This window comes from Paramormyrops kingsleyae, chromosome 23, assembly GCF_048594095.1.
Source record: "Paramormyrops kingsleyae isolate MSU_618 chromosome 23, PKINGS_0.4, whole genome shotgun sequence".
NCBI lineage: Eukaryota > Metazoa > Chordata > Actinopteri > Osteoglossiformes > Mormyridae > Paramormyrops > Paramormyrops kingsleyae.
The window spans coordinates 25153562-25173400 of record NC_132819.1 but is presented as its reverse complement, the minus strand read 5'-3'; the positions used below and the strand labels follow the sequence as shown (position 1 = coordinate 25173400).

Genomic DNA, 19839 nt, shown 5'->3' with positions numbered 1-19839 from the left:
AAAGACTTTCAAAAGGAAACATGGAGAACAAAAAAAATGACATTAAAATTGTATTGAACTACTTTTAATTTAATAAATAATATTTATACCAAAGGTCTCCATCACCAGTCATAGTTTTGATTGTACATTTTTAAAAAGATTTCACAGATGGCATGTAAAATTGTCAAAATACATTTGAAATGATTCTGAGTAGTTTTAAGGTTCTCAGGTTAACTCTTTGACAAAACTGAAAACTATTAAGAATTTTTTTAAAAAATGTAAAAGTTACCTGATGTGATAAATGACTATTACAATCATTTTTGTGGCCTTGTGGATGATTCAACACGACACGGAAGCGAGGCCTTGGTATGTGGGTGTCTTCACATGACAACCAGGGACACGATCCTAACACACGCGCGTCCCAACCCATGAAACATGGCGATCAAACCATTAAAGCTGGTTAAAGTGCAAACACGCATTTGTGTTGTGTAAACATGACCTTGCAGAGGCGGGAGATGGGAACGGTAACAGGAGGGTAAAAAAGTAAAAGGCAGACACCAGCCTCTGGAATGCGACTAAAACAAGAGTTATGATAAAAGCAAAGGTCTGTCATCATTTCTTCACTTGGTTCTTCTTGCCGAGGATCTTCATCAGATTCTTAGACATGTAGTATGGCTTCTGAGCCGATCCATCATTTCGCTCTAGGTCTTCCACTGAACAGACGGGAAGACCGGGAATATTAAACAATAACGTACACCATGCTCACACTGCCTCTCCATTGGCTTTTAACTTCAGCAATTTCTTCCTTGACCCTGATCCTGGACATGCCCTTCCGTACATGAGTTTCTAAACCAGAGGGGCTGTTAATTAAAACAGCCAAGAAGGCTCCGTTGATGAATTGCAGCCCTTGATTTTGGAGGTAGGCAGATGACTGTAGGTCCACCAGTTACAAAACAGAAATGCACCCGGGGCCTGTATTGTAAAGCTAGATTTTTGGGTTAGCAGGATAACTTGTTGGATTTAAGGTAATCTAGGCGGAATGTAAGTGGACGAAGATAAAGTACATTTATACTGGGGGACCTTAAATTGGACTAACCAACAAATCTTCAGGCCCCTGGGCTTCAACCCAATTGTGAGCAGTGACAAAAGGTCAAACTACACTGAAGGAGAGCAGCTGCGTCATGCAAGTATAAAGCTGGTGACTATCCATCCCGCTGCTGATTGGACAGTTTTGTCACTAAGCTCCTCCCATGATATGGAAGAGGGCCGTTAGTACATCCCCCTAGTGACATGGATCCAGTACAAAGTATGTGCTGGTACTCACGGAAGCAGAGGAACAGCGTGTCCACACACATGCTGTAGACGCTGAAGAATCCGTGAGCGATGAGGTACGCCCCAACTGCCACCGTCTGCAACGACAGGGGGGGTTGGGGGAGGGTGATCAAGACAGGGCAGATATGGGGTGGGCTGGATCCTGGTTTATAGGCATTGGGGAATTTCTTCAAATCGCATCCAGTATCCATCTAATTATCATGGTGATGGTGTAGGGGAGGCAAAAGGGTATAAAATAGGTATAATAGATATCAAATGGAAGACAGGAGGATTCTCAATGGTCAAACTCACAATAATGGGCACCCAATAGTAGTTGAGCACTCCAGCCTGGAATGTGTTACCAGGCAGCTGTATGCGGCCAGAGAAAAAGAATAATGCCAGGACACCTGAGGAAGAGGGGAAAAGATCTTCTGAGAGCAAGTTTCTTGGAAAAGGAGGAAAAATATGGGCAGAAAAAAAAACACACACTCTGGTATCAACAACAAGTCACCTCGTTTTTGAATGAGTTATGGAAAATCCCCATTAAAAGCAGTCGGAAAATTGATGCGTTTCAGATAGTTGAGGTCTTACCGACTCCCCCAACCACTAAGAGCTTCCCGAAGAACAAGAGGATGTCTGTCACTTTGTCCAGGACCACCACCCTGTTAATGATCCACACACATACAGCATAACACACACGGACTCATCTGGAAGCTCTGAAATTAGATCAGGTTAAATATGAGAAGAAAAACGAGTCGACTCACCTCACTATGTTCCTCATCAAAAGCTTGAAAGCGTTTTTGGCTGAAACGCAGAAGTTTTTCCCATATATGGCAATCTGTTAATCAAACAAGAGCTGCCATGATAACACTGTTATGTAGATAAAATACTCCGGAGATCACTAACAAACAGATAAACTGACTCCAATAATAATTTGCTCGCTCAGTAATTGAGGCACTAAAATGATTAGGTTACATTTGTACACAAACAAGTCAAGCTCATTTTATTCACTTCCCTGAAGGCAATTTGGTTGCAGAAATCCCAAAAAGTACAAAATACATTCAATACATACAAATATATGAATAACAAATAAAATTCATAATACTTGTAAGCCTTATCTAGGCACAATTTAAAAGCTTAATAGCTAAACAGACGAAAAAGCATTTAAAAGGAGTTGCGGAAGGAAGGGTACCTATGCCTGACGCAATGGATGAGTTATGATCTAAGGAGAGACTGGGCTTTACGCAAGACCTGCCTACAGAAGAGTTCCAGTAACCCTACCTGTGTACTTCCTGTTATTTTACGAGCCACATTAACAATCCTGGTCAATGCACGTTTGCTATGCTGATTCTCTGCCTTAAGGGTTATAGACAGAGTAAAAGATACCAGATTGAATAAAAGATTTGTAATTAGGGCGTTTAATGGGGATTGTCAAGAACTGTCCCACACTTTCTACCTGAGATGCTGATCTGTTGCAGCTGGGAAATGTTTTTATTTAGACTAAATCCAATTGTCATTTGTTTTGTCTTTTTAACCTTGAGTTGTAAGAAAGCATCCTTTAGCAAAATCGGTCACTTGACCATTCAATGGGTCATTTTTACTCAAAAGACTCATTATGACAGAATGGTCATAGTAGCTGTAACAATCGCTTGTATATGAAATAAAACAGTGATGAGAAGATGCAGCCGTGAGGTGACCACGTTTGACGATACTAACCAATCTGTAGAATTATTGTTCACACTCAACCTCTACATTCGACTGGTCATAAAATCCAAAATCCAACCAACAATATTAAAATCCAGCCTAAAATCTCAAGTTTCCTGGCTAAAATATGGGGCTGGATAGTATTGAATGCAAAGGTTTCACAATGTTTTAAGACCCTCTAAATGTTGATGGAGCAATGCAGCAGTGGCATCCTCCACCCTCCTCAGCCTGTAAGCAAAGTGGAGAGGATCCCAGAGGGATCAAAGCCTTTCAGTAACCTACCCCCCACCCCCATTGGTGGCATGACCTCCGTTTCTCAGGCAACACTGACCATGATGTAGGCATTCCTGTTAAGGAACTTGATGAACTTCTCCAGGCACCAGAAGCAGCACTTCAGGCAGCACATTATGAAGCGTGCACAGGGGTTTTGGACCTCTGCAGTGACACGAGGTTTCCATGGAGACAGTGACGCAGGTTAGTACACTCATACTGGGTGATGACAGCAGCACTGCACTGACACAGCAACAAGTTAAGCCTGTATATAAAGACTGAATGCAACTAGACACAGGAGTTCGTTAATGACAAAACACATCACGTCACTGCAGAAAAACCTTAGTACTGCATACACTGGAGGTCCGTACCAGTACACCAGTACATTATAAAATAACGGTAAATGCAAACAAAGACATTTAAATTTATTTTAATTCTTGGTAAGATTGGAATCCAGAAGAACTTGCAGGAAGTACGTGGGAGGAAATTGTTGTACCTCTGAACTTGTGGTCAATGTACTCCAGAACTACCCGGATAAACTGGACCAGCGTCAGGATCAGGGCGCCGAAGGCCAGAGAGCCCACATGGTACCTACAGAAAAGCATTAGGGCTTTTTTACTCTGCTGGTGACCTCAGCCTGGACGTGGAGTGGGGAGATGTGGGACGGATCTTACTGCAGGGTCCGGAAGAAAGCCTGGCAAAGTGGGAAGGCGGGGATGTCGGCCGGCTTGCTGAACGCCCAGTAGTAGGAGGCGAAGGCCCCCGCCAGCGAGCACTGGCCCAGGGCGATGACGAAGTTGACGCACCAGAGCAGCCCCAGCACGTTGTAGATCTGCAGGTTGAACATGTTTCTCTGGAAAAGACCCTCGTTGTTGTATTTGATGAAGATACACTGGGCGGAGGAGCAGGGCGAGTAGAGCGACGAGTTGAAGGACTGAGGAGAACAGAGAAAAGAGGTTGTTGAGAGACAGGGGCATCAGAGGGACATGGGTACGCTGGCAGATTCAGGGGGGGCAGCACTTTATAGAAATCCCAAAACCTACTGTGGAGAACCCGCTCTGCACAATCTACCAAGGTACCCCCACCTGGCAAATTATATATACTTGGGATCAGAATTTCTGCAGCGTGAAACTGCCAACCTAAGTTGGGAGAGGGGGGGGGGGGGGGGGTCGGCAAGGTAACATTTTCTCTGGGGGCCTAGAATTTTTAGCTGGGCCCCTGAGGACAGGCATGGGAAGATATAACTGATTCTGTAACTTCCCACTAAAATTAAATTGGCTCCTTAGATTGGGGGCTGGAAGATGGGAGGATGGATTTCAGTGTTTTTATAGAAATAAATTATTTATTTAATGGGAGCCATACTAGTATAAAAATTAAAATCCCACATTCTTGCTCACTCCCAGCTTCTGGCAGGAAAAAAAACGTGGACTAACTGGGGTCCCCAAGAACCGGGTTTGGAAACACTGTGTTCAGCAATAGTAAAACTTAAATGTTCCACAGTTTGGATGTAAACTGGAAATTTAGAAGATATACCAGAGGGTCACAGGTCTGGTTGCCTCTGATGGACCCACAGCCAGGAGCGGAGGCATTGAGGGCCACTACGTTGTAGATGGGGGGCCCAGACGTGGCCAGGTATCTGCAGACACTGGATCAGGAGGGATAACTCAGTCCGCCGTGCCGTGCAGCTTTCGCACACAGACACACACTTCGGCACAAGCAGCAAACACACACACAAACAGCAATGGAAGCGGGTACTCAGTGGCTCAACCCCTCCACACGATTGGAGGAGGAGCCCCGACAATCAAAACTCTTCACTGAGAGGATACAGAGCAGTGATTCCCCAGTAGGCGACGCAGATAAGCAGCAACGCAAAGGTGACGAGCGGGTAGACCAGCGTGGACATCATGTGACCCACCGCCCTGGGGACGAGAAAAAGCACCATCAAAATCTCGCACCTGACATCACATGATTTCCTCAACTGCGAGACCTGCATTTGTTTATACGAGCCGAACAGCAAAATGTTACATACAAAGAAACCACACCAGGAAACTTGGACTTTAGCCATACGTACATATTAAAATGATTCTTGCCAATGTTTTCAGGTACTAAAAACAGGCATTGTGTGTGAGCACCTGCAGACATGCGGATCATTCATTATGGGACTGGACCGTGGGGGGGTAATTGTCACTGAAATGATGGTTGGGGAATGGGGGGGCCTACTTGCTAGCCTCCTGGATGAGGGCGATAGCGATTAGGATCCTTTTTCGCAGGAAAAGGAGGATCAGAAGCAGGATGGCCTCCACCACACAGAGGATGATCACTAGAGGGGGCCGATGGAGAAAGACAAGTGTGTTACCATGGCAACAGACGACGCTTTAATCCAGTACCTACACCTATCAAGCAGGGTGATGAACAATCATTACCTAGAGTATTGATATACAAGACACAGATACCAAAAACCTTGAGGTGCTGTACGATGTACTGCAGGCCAATTAAATAAATAAATGGATGAATGAATGAATGAATGAATGAATGAATGAACGAACAAAAACAAAACAGAAGGATTTTGTGGGGTAGCAGAACCACGCACAAAGACTAGGACCCGCACAGCCAAGCAGACTTACTGAATGCAAGCCACGTCTCTTTGACTTGCAGGTAAGCGGAGAAGTTGGTGGTGAAGCCGATAGTGTTGATGGTCGTGTTGGAGTTTTTGTAGTTGTTATACTCCCAGTAGCAATGCCAAATTCCTGTAACGGCAGGACAACCGTGAGGCACGTCAGGGATACACCCACATGACCAGTGAGCGCTCGCACGAGCAGCTTCCGGCTATAACCAAACGGGACCCACCGTACGCATCTGCTGCCAGGACTCCCACTATGAGGACCCAGACAAGCACTGGTGCCGTGAATCTCAGCAGCAGGAGGAAGAGCAGACTTAGCAGCATGGCTATCAGAAGGCCGCTGTCAGGAGGAGAACAGACAAGCATGTGTGACGAGGTGCTGCGACACGGTGAGGACAAAGCAGTGAAGATGACATTTTAATAGCCAAGTACAGGTCTTCCACTTGGTATTTATGTGCAGAATTACCTCGTATAATCTGAACTAAGAAATAAAATTAAAGCAATTCTGGATGAGAGTGAGAGGTGATACTCATAAAACTGACATTTGTATTTGCACCCGGCTGTTTGGTTTACACTGCAGTTATATTTATTCCCCACCAGGGGGCAGTGTCGAACTAGCCCTGTCCTTTCTGAAACAAAAGTAACTCACATAAGAATCCAATACCACGACGAGGCGAAATCTTCGAAGATTCGAACTCCGATGTCCTTGGCATTGAATCCATTCACCACGTCGCTGGCAAGGAGGGAGAGACAAATGAAGATACATACTTTTAGCACTGCACAGTATGCAGCTGAAGAGAAGCCGGAAAAAAGCCGACAAGAGACACATCCACAGGGTGAGGAAGAGAAACAGACAGCGGTTAGTTTTCTAGGCACACAAAACCTACGCAGCTGAGCATCTGGGACGAAGACTGAGGTTAGCACAGAGCATGCAGACAGACTGAGTCTCACCCCCCATAACGCACTAGCTTGCCTGGGTGCCTTGGGTCATGCCAGGCAATAGACACGTCCTGCACGTGTTTAACTCTATTCAATGCATCCCAGAGGTCATTCTGTCCACTGGACATGCAGCAGATCCCCGAGTCTGGGAAGGAGACTCTTCAGAGTCAGCGCAGCCAGCATGGTCACAGTAAAACAGCTGCGTCTGGAACACCACCCATCCCAACCTGCAATTCCAAATTCTGAAGTATTTAATACATCATTTAATATTAAATACTATTTAAGAATCTAGTGTTCTGATTATATATATTAAATATTTGTTTTTCTTAACCACTTAATTAGTACAAGATAATGGCATATGTGTGTATAAACTCAAGGTGTGTTTTAAAGGCCTTGAGAATCAGAGTAATAATGCAGAGAAAATATTTAACATGGGATCAATTTCATTGGCTCTGACATGCAGTGATACGGGCAACCAGACATGCACTGGATTGGACGTTGTGGGCACAGTGCTGGCCAATGGAAAACATGGAGGCTTGGACACAATCTTTCCGGCACTTAGACAACCCACTCAAACAGCAGCACCAACAGGTATCGCACAGTGAGATTTAACGCACCTTAAATGACCTGGACAGACTTTGCTAAATAATGGCTAAAAGAGCGAACATGCAAGCACTAGGGCTAAAGACTAGTGGCCGAAAACGCGGCACGGTGGCGTCACAGCGACTCACGTAGTTAGTGTTCCTTGACTGGGAGTGTGGGGGTGGGGGGGAGGAGAAAGGCAGTTAGACGCAGTGGACAAACCGAACACTGGGCCTGTGAAAAGCTGTGATGATCCTTTCATGTGCCATTTGTACATGTACAGGTACATTGGAATGCTTCAGATTTTGCATATCCCATCATGCTCTCTGAGACACACACACATATATATATACGCACTGATGACCATCTAATATATCGTTGACACGCATCGTTTTTACTAGGTCGTCCACATTATTCGCTTCACATGCGGGTGGTCATGATGTTTTGGCTCCTCGGTGTACATACTGAATATATCTCGTCGAGAGCGTAGCTAGGGGTCTGAGCATGAGCTCAGCAGTTTGACTGGTGTCCTTGGAGCATTTTGTGGGGGTTAAGGGCCCCACTCAAGAACCCAGTGGAGACGAGAGGGTTCTAACCAGGACCTTCTGATTACGGGCACAGAGGCCTAATGTTACGCCACCCCAAGCCTAGACTGTACCACAAAACCGTGCCCTGAAAATTACTTACCCCAAAAGACTTGATTAGGAATCCCTGTATAAACGGTTGGTTAATCATTCCAGTTATGAAGCTCAGGGGTATGAAAAACACCGCACCTCTCTCTGTGCGTACAGTTGTGTTCAAAATAACAGCAGTCCAACATCACTAACCTGATCAATCACTGTTTTTGGTAGAAATTATATTTCTACATGGCAAATAATTTACTAGTAGGTGTAGTAGAGTAATGGAATACCAACAGACCCAACAGTCATGACATGCATGCTGCTGATTATGTGTAACAGAATCATTACTTGAAAGGGGCGTGTTAAAAAAAATAGCAGTGTGAAGTTCAATTAGTGAGGTCATTCGTTCTGTGAAAAACCAGGTGCCAATTATAGGCCTTATTTAAGGAATGAAGGCAGCAAATGTTGTACATGCTGGTTATAGTGCATTTCTCTCTGAAATTCTGAGTAAAATGGGTCGTTCCAGACATTGTTCAGAAGAACAGCGTACCTTGAATAAAAAGTTGATTGGAGAGGGGAAAACATATAAAGAAGTGCATAAAATGATAGGCTGCTCAGCTAAAATGATTGCTAATGCTTTAAAATGGCAACCAAACCCTAAAAGACGTGGAAGAAAACGAAAAACTACCATTCGAATGGATCAAAGAATAGCAAAATTGGCAAAGACTCAACCAATGATCAGCTCCAGGAAGATCAAAGATGGTCTAAAGTTTCCTGTGAGTACTGTTACAATTAGAAGACGCCTATGTGAAGCCAAGCTATTGGCAAGAAGCCCCCGCAAAATCCCATTGCTGAAAAAAACACACGTGCTGAAGAGGTTACAATCTGCCAAAGAACACATTGACTGGCCTAAAGAGAAACGCCGCAACATTTTGTGGACTGAGATTGTTCTTTTTGGGTCTAGTGACCGCAGACAGTTTGTCAAATGACCCCCAAACACTGAAATCAAGCCACAGTACACTGTGAAGACAGTGAAGCATGGTGGTGCAAGCATCATGTTATGGGGATGTTTCTCATACTGTGATATGGTGTCGGGCCTATTTATCGCATACCAGGGATCATGGATCAGTTTGAATACCTCAAAATATTTGAAGAGGTCATGTTGCCTTATGCCAAAGAGGAAACGCCCTTGAAATGGGTGTTTCAACAAGACAACGACCACAAACACACCAGTAAACGAGCAACATCTTGGTTCCAGACCAACAAGATTGACGTTATGGAGTAGCCTGTTCAATCCTCGGACCTTAATCCAATAGAAAACTTGTGGGGTAACATCAAAAATGCTGTTTCTGAGGCAAAACCAAGAAATGTAGTGCAATCATCCTTGGCTGGAATACCTGTTCACAGGTGCCAGAAGTTGGTCGACTCCATACAACAGATGTGCAGCAATTCTCAGAAATAGTGGTTATACAACTAAATATTAGTTCAATGATTCAAAGGAAAAAAAAATCTTAAAACATTTTTCAGTTCATACAGTGAATCTTTGAGTTTGTAAAGAAGAATATGGACACTGCTATTTTTTGAACAGCCTAATATTCCATTTCCTTCACTTTCTGAAAAGGAATAACACAAATGTGATGAATTTCTCTTCTAGTTTTGATTTGGAATAGAATTTGTAGTGTTCCCAATGCATTTGCTTGTATGGAAATACAAACTATTATAAGAATTTTCAGCTTTATTCACTTTTTTAGACACACCGCTATTATTTTGAACACAACTGTATACATTTCATGTTTATGTTACTACCCACTCTGGCAGTTTGGCGCAGGCGTCATGCAGCGGGTATCCTGGCGTACCTTGTGGCATTTTTGATAGCATTAGCCGTGTCGTTCGCTGAGCTCATCCCAGGCAGCGTGAAGTTGGAGGGGATGTTGTCCAACGAACCGACACTGGGCAAACATCTCCCCAGCGCTGCGTGAGGTCACAAAGGGGTTAATACCTAATCGCTTCACTAGGGCAACTGGAAGAACAAAACTATCATGACAAGTATCAAGAACACAAGGGGACAGGCTGGGAATACAGCCATGGAGACAGAAACAAGCAAACTGGGAAATGGGAAGGAAAACGGGAATCCCTGGTGTGACAGAAAAGGAAAAGACAAGTGGATTCGGTAAAGCAGATTATAGCCGAGTTACACTGATTGTTAACTCTGAATTAGATCAAGCTGGGAAGCACACAGTGGACTAACTGGAAAAAAAACCTGTTTCTCTGCCTGTCTGGTGGCTGCACCGGGCGTCAGGTAACAGAATATAGAAGGGAGTGACACCGGGCATTTGTCAACCGCAGAACGTCACAGGCGGTGAAGGTACATGGCAGGGGCGTGCCCACAGGAAAGCGATGCCACTGATCCCATGAAATCAGCCAGCAGGATCGCAGGAAACAAGATAGAAGCACCTTTTGAAAAAAGGACCTTGTACCGAAATCAGTGTCAAGGTCACAAATGAGTCACGGAAGCTATACGGCACTAATTTATTTAAAAAGCCCCTTACCAGAGGTGGTTGGCGTATAGAAGACCGGGCAAAGCTCCCGATTGATGATGTCTTGGACAGACTGGGGGGGATGAGACGGAATACAGATAAAATATCCCAGAAAGATCCCGTCTCACTCTTTCACGTCTAACTGAAACAAAGACCCCCTTTAATTACAGCTCGCTGTCACTCTACATTTTACTGGTGTACTGGGGCAGCACGGGGGGGGATTAATTCCTAAGCTTCTGATGTTTAACCAACATGTGACTCCCCGATGAAGACCAGGAACCAGTTACGCTTCATGGTGTTTTGTGTGTTAGGGTTCCGTGTACTTTCATTGAGACGCAAGGTGTCACTAGATTAGTCATTGTTTTTAAATTTAAACATACAGGCCACGCCAGCAAAGATTACATCATCAACTGTGCCAACCTGACTAATTTGTGGATGTTATAGACACATATATAGCCTGCAGACACAGACTGAAGTGCAAGATTGGGATAAAACACACCAGCGTGGTACTGGTCAGGTTGATAGAGGGGACACAGTACTGTTGTTCAAAGTGGTCTTTGGGTTTGGCTCCTGGGGCATAAGCCCGCGGTGACAGCAGCCAGAACCGACTGGGACACTGCTGGACGCACACCTGCATCGTGGAAGAGATTTGGGGGTCAAATGTGGACCATAAACCAGGTGGATACACTACAGATTAAAATAAAACAGCACCTTCTGTCAGGGACTTTACGCAGCATTTACCTTTTCCTGCTTAATATGTAAGCTGTAGGCTCAGCTATGAGGATTAACCCTTAACGTTCTGTTAGGACTGTGCGATATCACATTGCAATATGAAACTTCCAAGAGTAATATTGTAATCTTTATACAACAAAAAAAATATATATTAAGTTACGATAAACTATAACCGAGGAGAACTTGGCATCTACCAATAGAGCATTTCAAGTAAGACAGTGGTGTTGGCGTGAGTTGAGTTAACGGACATAAAACAATGCCGACAATTGCGATGTTGTATTGTGGATACGCACATTGCGATGATGATGGAAAAGGAAAATTTTTGTTTGGACAACTTTCATTAATGCTTAACTTGGGGTGTTTAATATGCGTACTTGACTGTATGTTCTTGTGTATCTCTTGTACGTTATCTTCCATTGCCGAAGACCAGATCCAATCCTCAAGAACAGACGTACAGAGGACAGTAAAAACCCAGATTTCATTCCTGTCCTGCCCAAAATATCAAGGCTACATCAGCTGCATCCTCGCTAAACCAGACCAATCCCATGATTTATTGGTCTCCAAGTTCATTCTTGGGAGGCAAGTTAGCAAGACTGGTCTTGTCAAGACCACAAGTACGGTCTTTGCGTTCTTGGTATTGAGAAACACCCATTGTCTTTATTTGGTTTTTCGTCAATTTGTATTCAGATCATTCAGCTTCATTGTTTTCTGGAAACTTGACATTGGCATGGAGTTCGACATGTTGTGGCTTTGCCCATGAGTGCGAAGTCTCGCCCGTGAGGCAGGGCGCTGCCAGCGAGGCGAGAGGCCTCACCTGCGTGGTGGGACACTGTAACCCGTTGAGTGCGGCCGCCATGATGTTGGTAGCCGTAGCGCACTTCAGCAGGTCAAAGTAGAAGACGCTCGGCTTGTCCCTGCAGGCCACCGGGGGAAAAAATAAAAACCAAGGGATCTCAGTATCTGAGGTGCTGCATTTTACTGCCAACAATTTGCTTCTTATTTATGGTATGGATACACCAGCATAATGGGAGTGGAGGGGACAAGCAAACATACAGAAGTGGCACCTCCCAGACTCGGAAGCCTTTTAGACAGTCAGGTGTTTCAACAGAAACTCATCAAGATTAGAAAAATGACGCCTCACATGTTCAGTCCAATCCCACAGAACATTCCAGTAGAATTTCGAGGGTAGAGGACTTGTCGGGGATCTCCATAGACCCAGGCTCGTAAAGGGGAGGAAACAAGGGATTAAACATAAGTAAATAATATAAATTATCTTAGGTAATTACTGACAGCCTTCAATCTAAACGCTGTCAGGATTGATGAATGAGGAAGCATTTGATGCTTTTTGTTTTAACGTGGGACAGTGTGTTCCTGACACAGCGGTTCTTTTATATACAATATCCTCACAGGGGTTTGACCTTAACATTGCAGTCACCTAAAGCCAAACGTGTGATGTCATTGAAAGGAATCTGATTGGTGTGGGCAGACATGGGGAAGAGGCAAAAGTCACAGGTGCATGAGATGACGAGTGTGCGCTGCGGGTGGGAGGGAACAGAGAGATGCCTTACCCAGAATCCCCACGACTATGTACCCGATAATGAAAGCCATGAAGAGGACACAGCAGATGATATCTGTGCAGCTCCTGAAAGAGAGGAGAGTCAGACCAGGCTGATAAGCACAACCACAAACACACACACAGACTATTTGATGCTGCAAAACTAGATTCCTTTGCATTTAACGGCGTAAAGGAAAGATCTTCTAACCAAGAGCATAAAAGGCTGATGATACATACCGATTCCGTAAAGGGCCATTAAAGGTAGGGTCAAATTGGACAGGCTCCCCTGAAATAAACACATTTTAGTAAGCCTGTCACTTCAGTTTGTGAACTTTAACCTTTGTCCCCGCTCAGATGTGAAGTTGAGACTGCAGCATTCTTGTGCTCAAAATGGAAAATCCACTGACAGTCAAGTGAGAGGTCTGCGACAATGGCTCTGAAACATCAGCAAAGCATGGCAAACAGTGGTGAGAGCAGGGTTAGGCAGGACATTTGAATCTGATTTGATTCTAAAGACGGAGGAAGTGCAGGGAGAGGTCATCAGTGGACACTGGCTCTTTGTGTACTTTTACACGGGGGATTGTTTCAACTCCATGCCAATTACACAATTTCAGGTAACACAGTTAAAGGATACTTCCGGTAATGGGCCAGGCCCATCAACCCTTTGGTGCATCTTCATATTTAAACTTGTTTATGGAAACACTTTCACTGCATCACCAGGAAATATATCAGGCCAAAGTTCAAAGTCAACAGCCACTCACTTATGACATCTTCCAAGGCGTAAATATGACAGTAACAGGAGACCATCAGCCAACCCTGGGTGACTTCTGCAGGTAAGTCGGTTTCACTGGCCACATTTACGTGTGAGATCAAAACTTCCACTGCATCAAATTACCCCCATACTGCACCATCACTGTGACCTTGAACTGCATAACTGGTACAGAAAATGGATGAATTATTCCAAATGACACAGAGAAATGCCTGAAGCCCCCCCCCCACACACACACACACACAAAAAAACGACTAGGAAAAGGGTCTGATTGTATTTCTTGAGTTAATAAGTCAGCGGTTCAAAGTCATTAACTAATTAAGAGTAGTTATACAAGTAGGAAAGCGTTTTTGAGCACTTCTTTTTTCCTGACAGGGATAAAAAGCTAAATCAAATAAAAGATTCTGATAACATTCATAAAGATCTTGTTCCATTTGTAGAAAGTCGGGAAAAAACACAAAAGCCTATCGCATGTGCATCTTTCATTCAAACACCGTGGCTAGTTTATCAAACTTAATTTTAGACTGTACATTAAATATTAACTTTAGTCTGAATATTAAAAGAGTTTAAAATGCTGCATTAAAATTGGATGCTACTCAACCCTGATAAACCAGGTATGTAGGCTAAACAACAAAACTTTAATGTCATGCAAATGTAAATAATTGAGTGGTACTGTAAGAGACAGAAGTAGAGCTAAACATCAGAGAGGGATTTCAGGGTGAGACAGGAGAGTGACAATGCACCCCAACAAACACCAACCAGTCAAGCTACATTTCGGGCACTGATTTCTAGAATGATGTCCTCGTGCCATTTTCAGAGCGATTAGAGATGTCATGGATGCTTGAACTCTATGATGTTCATCAGCATTAAAACCCTTAATACAAAAAACAAATTGACTATGACGGTGAGTCTCCATGACCTTCATGCCGTCTCACACGATCCTAAAAGCCACCTCAAGGGTTTGGAGTTTAATACCAAAATGGAGTCTTTCCATGGATTAGACATCCAGGTACATTTCTAAGTCAACAGTATTCAGAAGCCAGGTCTGGACTAGCAAACCCTGCAAATATGCAAAAAACATTAGTGTATGTAAATAAAAGTCCCGATTCTGACAGGAAGTCATTCTGGATGTGCGTATGCACAATCAGGAAGTGCTTGGAATTTCTGAAAGATAATATACTGATGAATTTCTGACAGGTAAGATACCGGTAAACTTCTGACAGGCCCGACCGGGGGAACCACCCCACCCAGCCATAAAACGCAAGGTTCCGTGTGCAGCTCTGCTTCACTGAAAACAGGAGTAGGGGCAGTTTAAGCTGCCCACTCAGCGGGTGTATGATGTAAAAGACAAGGAGCAATGCAGTCTTCACTGGTCTTTGTCCCTCGTTAAATGTGATTTCCAGTTAACGAATTACAGACAGTGTCACAGACCCAAAGTCATGAGACAACAATTAAACCTGAAGCACCTGTCTGCTAATTCTCTTGACTCTTCTAACTAGAACATCGGGTATCAGAACACAAACACACACACTATGAAATATGCTGCCATTGTATCCCAGAATTCCCAGCAGATCAAATAACACTAAATGCAGCAACCTCCCAAAACCAAACAGCACGACAAACAAGGAAATGGACAAAACCAAGACGAACATCCCAAAACCAAACAGCACAACAAACAAGGAAATGGACAAAACCAAGACGAACATCCCAAAACCAAACAGCACAACAAACAAGGAAATGGACAAAACCAAGACGAACCTGGCAAAACCAAACAGCACAACAAACAAGGAAATGGACAAAACCAAGACGAACCTGGCAAAACCATCTGTCTACTACAGGCTTTTTAAGGATGCTAGCTGCTTTCAAGGTACCATTTAAAAGAAAACATACAAGTCCCCGTAATGCATCAGTCTTTACTCATCTGGGTAAAACACCCTCCACCCTGAGTAAACAAAAAAGTAAAATTCTTTTCGCTGCTCCCAAAATGTATGTTGATTCAGGGCACTGCAGAGTTAGATCAAAGTATTCAGAATAGGCAAACAGAAAACCAATATTTACAGGTGTACATTCTGCAACCAGTAAACTACTGGAATATTTAGCCGTGTTACTCAACAGTACAGCCATTTTCCTTACGTGATTCTGAACGAGGGACAGCCTCACAATCTGGAGCTGTAAAAAGGACAGCAACCCAGAAATACAAGAAGGTAGGGAGCAATATGGAAGTTTAAGCATCTACAGCTCTCTCATGGCAAGAGCTAGGGTCTGTCAATCACTATTCTTATAAAGATAGGAACCAAATAAAATGTGACATACACATACATGTATTAAAAAGATAGATAAATGAACTGATATATAAAAACTGGTTAATAAATATCAAGACGTCTAGCGAAATTGAAAAGGTAAAAGAAACAAAATAATAATGTTAAAAAATATATTAAATACACAACAAGCTTAATATTAAACCGATGAAGGCGTGAATTTGATGTATTTCTGATAAATTCTATAACACTCCTTGGTGACACTTTGTCATATCTGAGATGAAGGACTGTGTATTGGAGTGACAGGCAGAACCATCAAATAACATATACAGAGAAATGCAGAGGGTTGAGGGACATAAAAAGGGTGCAAATTCTCCTTAACTAATGCTGGGATCACTACAGATCTCCAGGGCAGTCACCATCCAGACAACTACACACGACACAGAAAACTACACCATCCAGACAACTACACACAACACAGAAAACTACACCATCCAGACAACTACACACGACACAGAAAACTACACGTTTCGCCCAACAGGCAAAAGTAAAGCCAGGGCAACAGTGGAGACAAATAGACCTTCCTCTCTCTTAACTGCCGCATAAACCAAATTGTAAATGGAGCGTGAAACTTCGGGACACATTTCAGGAACACTTCCTGGTGCAACCTTCAATTCAGTATACAACAAATCTACTACATTCCTACATCAAATAACCAGTAATACTGGACAGAAAATTACAAAAAAAAGTTTCATACCCATGTGGAAAAGTCTATTCTAAAATGAAACCACCCTATCAGACAGAAAACAATATTTAATTTCTCAGAGGTACAGGCTGCAGAGCTGCCATAAGGTTCAGTCTGGGAGGCTGTGCCTCTTTTCCAGATGATGTCAGGCGCTATAGTAACCAAATGGCCAGGTACCATTACAGAAATGATTTTACATACATGCCATGACACTGTATTCCTGCAGTCATAAGAAAAAATTGCATGTAGTTGTAAACGGCTTAAACTCACGTCAAAGGAATAATGAGGTAATTATTGTAATGAATTATTAAAAAAGCAGTTCAAATATGGTTCTGTCAAAAAGCACTGTGAGGGTATGGAATTTGTGAGTTAGTAAGTCAAACCTCTTTGATTTCTTTGAGACAGCTATTACATACAATTTTAATATCATTTCTAAGCCAAACATCCAATTAAAAGGAGGAGCTGAATGACTTGTCCCTAATTTTCAATTTACATGATGGTTTTATGAAAAGTAGTCAGACCAGGCTGATAAGCACAACCACAAACACACACACACACAGACTATTTGATGCTGCAAAACTAGATTCCTTTGCATTTAACAGCGTAAAGGAAAGATCTTGTAACCAAGAGTATAAAATCGATAATACATACTGATGAAAAGCTTGAAAATATTAAGTATCAGGATACAACACAATTGTAAAACTATCATTTCATATAGTCTTCCTACTTAAGCTTATCAAGATAAAAACAAGAAAGATAAAAGTATTATATTTATCTAAATGGTTCAACATTACTGACACATGAACAGGCCAGGATTTATAATGTATAATTTTATGGGTCTGTTTATAGCATTCATTGAAATTAGCGTTTTCGTCTGCAATAATGTATCTGACCACCTTATAAAATCATAACAAATATTTTCCATATTTATATAACTTACTACAAAACGCGAAAATGTAACATCACTCTAAAAAAACCAACAATCTTAAAAGTAGAGTGGTTCTATGTAGTATATTTGACGTCAAAACGGATCCAAACAAACAACAAAAATTAGTAACAAAAACAACATGAAAATTACCTAATGCACCAAGAGCTCAGAGAATAAAACAATATTATAGACAAACAATAATACAGGAAAGCGGGCAATGTAAACAGTTCCATTAATTCAAACAGCTATGGTATGTAAGTATTTATTATGTGAAGTGCCCGTCTATACAATACTACAAAGAATTTAAAGGCCGCGACTTTTAAAAAGATGGCTTTAGGGTTAACGATCGACAAGCCACTACTGACAACCAAATTAACGGGATAACGGTTACAATACTTACGTTTTGAACAAAAATACTGCACACCACTGCACATCATGCTTAGATTTATATTTTAACTGCTTTAGTAAACAATTAACAATTAAAATATTACGAAAATTAAAAGATGTTTTAGTAATATTTCAATAAAATTTCACACAGCGCACTTACCATAATGCGGGTCGCCTTCCCCTGATTTTTTACCCATCTCTAAGTTTTATTTTTAAAATTTCCTTTTTAATTTAGTTTTCGATTATGGCCACAGTGTTTTTATGGCTTTAACATTTCCAAATGATACTTTTAAAATATTTCCGCTTTAATGTAACAACGAAAGGTGCACAAAACCCGAAAAACAAACAAGCCAAACACGTTTCCCGAAGCAGCAGCTTGCAGCGTCAATCTCGCGCGGACTGTATCTAGGCGGTTCCGTCACCGCTGTACCTGCAGGAGACGCGCACCTGACGCGACACGCCCCACCGGTAACCCCACCCTAATTGGCGTGACGTCATCGCCACCTAGCGACGCGACACACCCCCTAAAGTCCTTCACAGGGTTGCCAACTTTGGTCAGCTGGCTGGCGTGAGATTTTCAGTTCGAGATAAGTCTGCACACGAATGTACACCCATTTACATGTATGTAACATATTTATTACCTTTTAAATATCCTGTAGCGTTTGCAACGCCTTTGATTTAGCTAATGTTAGGTTTATGATAGAATAATATATATTTGCCGTAAGATTTCTTGCGTGAGAGCTGGCAACCCTGCTTTATTATCAAATGTACTTAGCAGTAAGCATCTCATTCCGTAGCACGGCAGCAATTATTGTCATACTTCCTTAAAATATTTCGGTAGAGGCCCTTAAACAGGAAACAAACTAGTCACTCCCCTGCTTTATTATAACACATTTAAACGCATTAGGAGTGGCCAGAGGAGAACTTAGTTGACACAGGTGTTCTCTTACGTTGTAGCTATTTTGGATGTCATTTTCCAGAGCGGGGCTAGCTGGTATTAACTTGGCAATGCAAACTTTGTGGACATCTTTCTGGCTCTTTAAACAGGCTTTAGTTGGTGCAGAATGCTGCAGCCGGAGATTACTAAACGAGGACACTTGATCTTGTTATTCCCAGCCTCATGCATGTCAGCTTTTTGTTAAGTTTGGTATTGATTTTAAGCTCAGTACTTACTCCACAGGACCCAAGCTTGTTTCGCTCGCTAGAGCCAAGTTATCCATTCGTTCCTAGAAAGGCTACTTCAGAATGCAGGTTGTTGTATGGGCTTACAGCAAACGCAGTAGCGGAGTAGGACCCATTTGATAACACGATCACGCAAAATTCGCAACAGTTTACCGAGAAATTCCCCCCGGGGCGGCAAATTTCACAGAATCCCCCTCGCAGTGAGACCTCCCCATTCCCTTAGAAAACGTGCGGGTTTTCGGGCTCACTATCAATTTTAATACTAGACAAAAACATTTTGTCTTATAGGGCCAGTATGTTACGGCAGTTACTCATCCCTAGATTGGGTAATACTATTAAGTGTCAAGCTGGGTGAGGAACAGTGTGACTTTGGCTGAAACGTACCGTCAGTGCTCACTCCTGCTTTGCATGGGGCCTGATTAAGGGATTCTAATTGTCTGTGTTCCTACGCCTCTCCTTCCCAGTTATGCTGGTATAACTAGACCCGCCACAATTTCGTTTTAGCACTCCTCCTGCTGGCCGATGTTGTTCGTCGTTTGTTACGCACTTAAGGGACGTTACATATCCCCGCCCCATTTCTCAGCTTAACCAATCAGAGCTCTGGATACAAACAGAGCATCCTCCCTGCGCCAACCGCCAACCGGTGCTATCTCACTATCTGTTTGAAATTACCTTGGACTCAATTATGTAAACTTATACTCCCAGTAGTGGCCAGAGGACA

General features: G+C 42.8%; 1 protein-coding gene across 4 annotated transcripts; it reads right to left on the bottom strand.

Moving 5' to 3' along the window:
• Window positions 1-48: 48 nt before the first annotated feature.
• Window positions 49-19666, bottom strand: slc44a4 (solute carrier family 44 member 4). Of its 4 annotated transcripts, none has more exons than XM_023809768.2 (23): window positions 19503-19666; window positions 13087-13135; window positions 12863-12936; window positions 12436-12514; window positions 12109-12208; window positions 11062-11193; window positions 10575-10635; window positions 9882-9996; window positions 7555-7572; window positions 6534-6617; window positions 6112-6224; window positions 5889-6011; window positions 5485-5584; window positions 5091-5183; window positions 4798-4900; window positions 3939-4198; window positions 3761-3855; window positions 3326-3429; window positions 2055-2128; window positions 1882-1952; window positions 1603-1697; window positions 1304-1388; window positions 49-692 (listed from the first exon to the last, which is right to left on the bottom strand). In XM_023809768.2, the coding sequence occupies exons 3-23, from the start codon at window positions 12900-12902 to the stop codon at window positions 592-594; spliced, it is 2046 nt and encodes a 681-aa protein (XP_023665536.1). In that variant the 5' UTR covers window positions 12903-12936; window positions 13087-13135; window positions 19503-19666; the 3' UTR covers window positions 49-591. The 4 variants fall into 4 exon arrangements, with proteins under 4 accessions (XP_023665536.1, XP_023665535.1, XP_023665532.1 ...); XM_023809767.1 differs by lacking the exon at window positions 19503-19666 and adding an exon at window positions 18097-18357; XM_023809764.2 differs by lacking the exon at window positions 19503-19666 and adding an exon at window positions 17273-18068.
• Window positions 19667-19839: the final 173 nt, after the last annotated feature.

Excerpts from the sequence above, each read along its gene's own strand:
- slc44a4 (XM_023809764.2), bottom strand. The coding sequence starts at position 17,330 with ATGATAGTTTTACAATTGTGTTGTATCCTGATACTTAATATTTTCAAG. Across the intron at positions 12,937-13,086 it reads AATGGCCCTTTACGGAATCG|GAGCTGCACAGATATCATCT; the intron begins GTATGTATCATC and ends CCTCTCTTTCAG. Across the intron at positions 9,997-10,574 it reads CTATACGCCAACCACCTCTG|CGCTGGGGAGATGTTTGCCC; the intron begins GTAAGGGGCTTT and ends GACCTCACGCAG.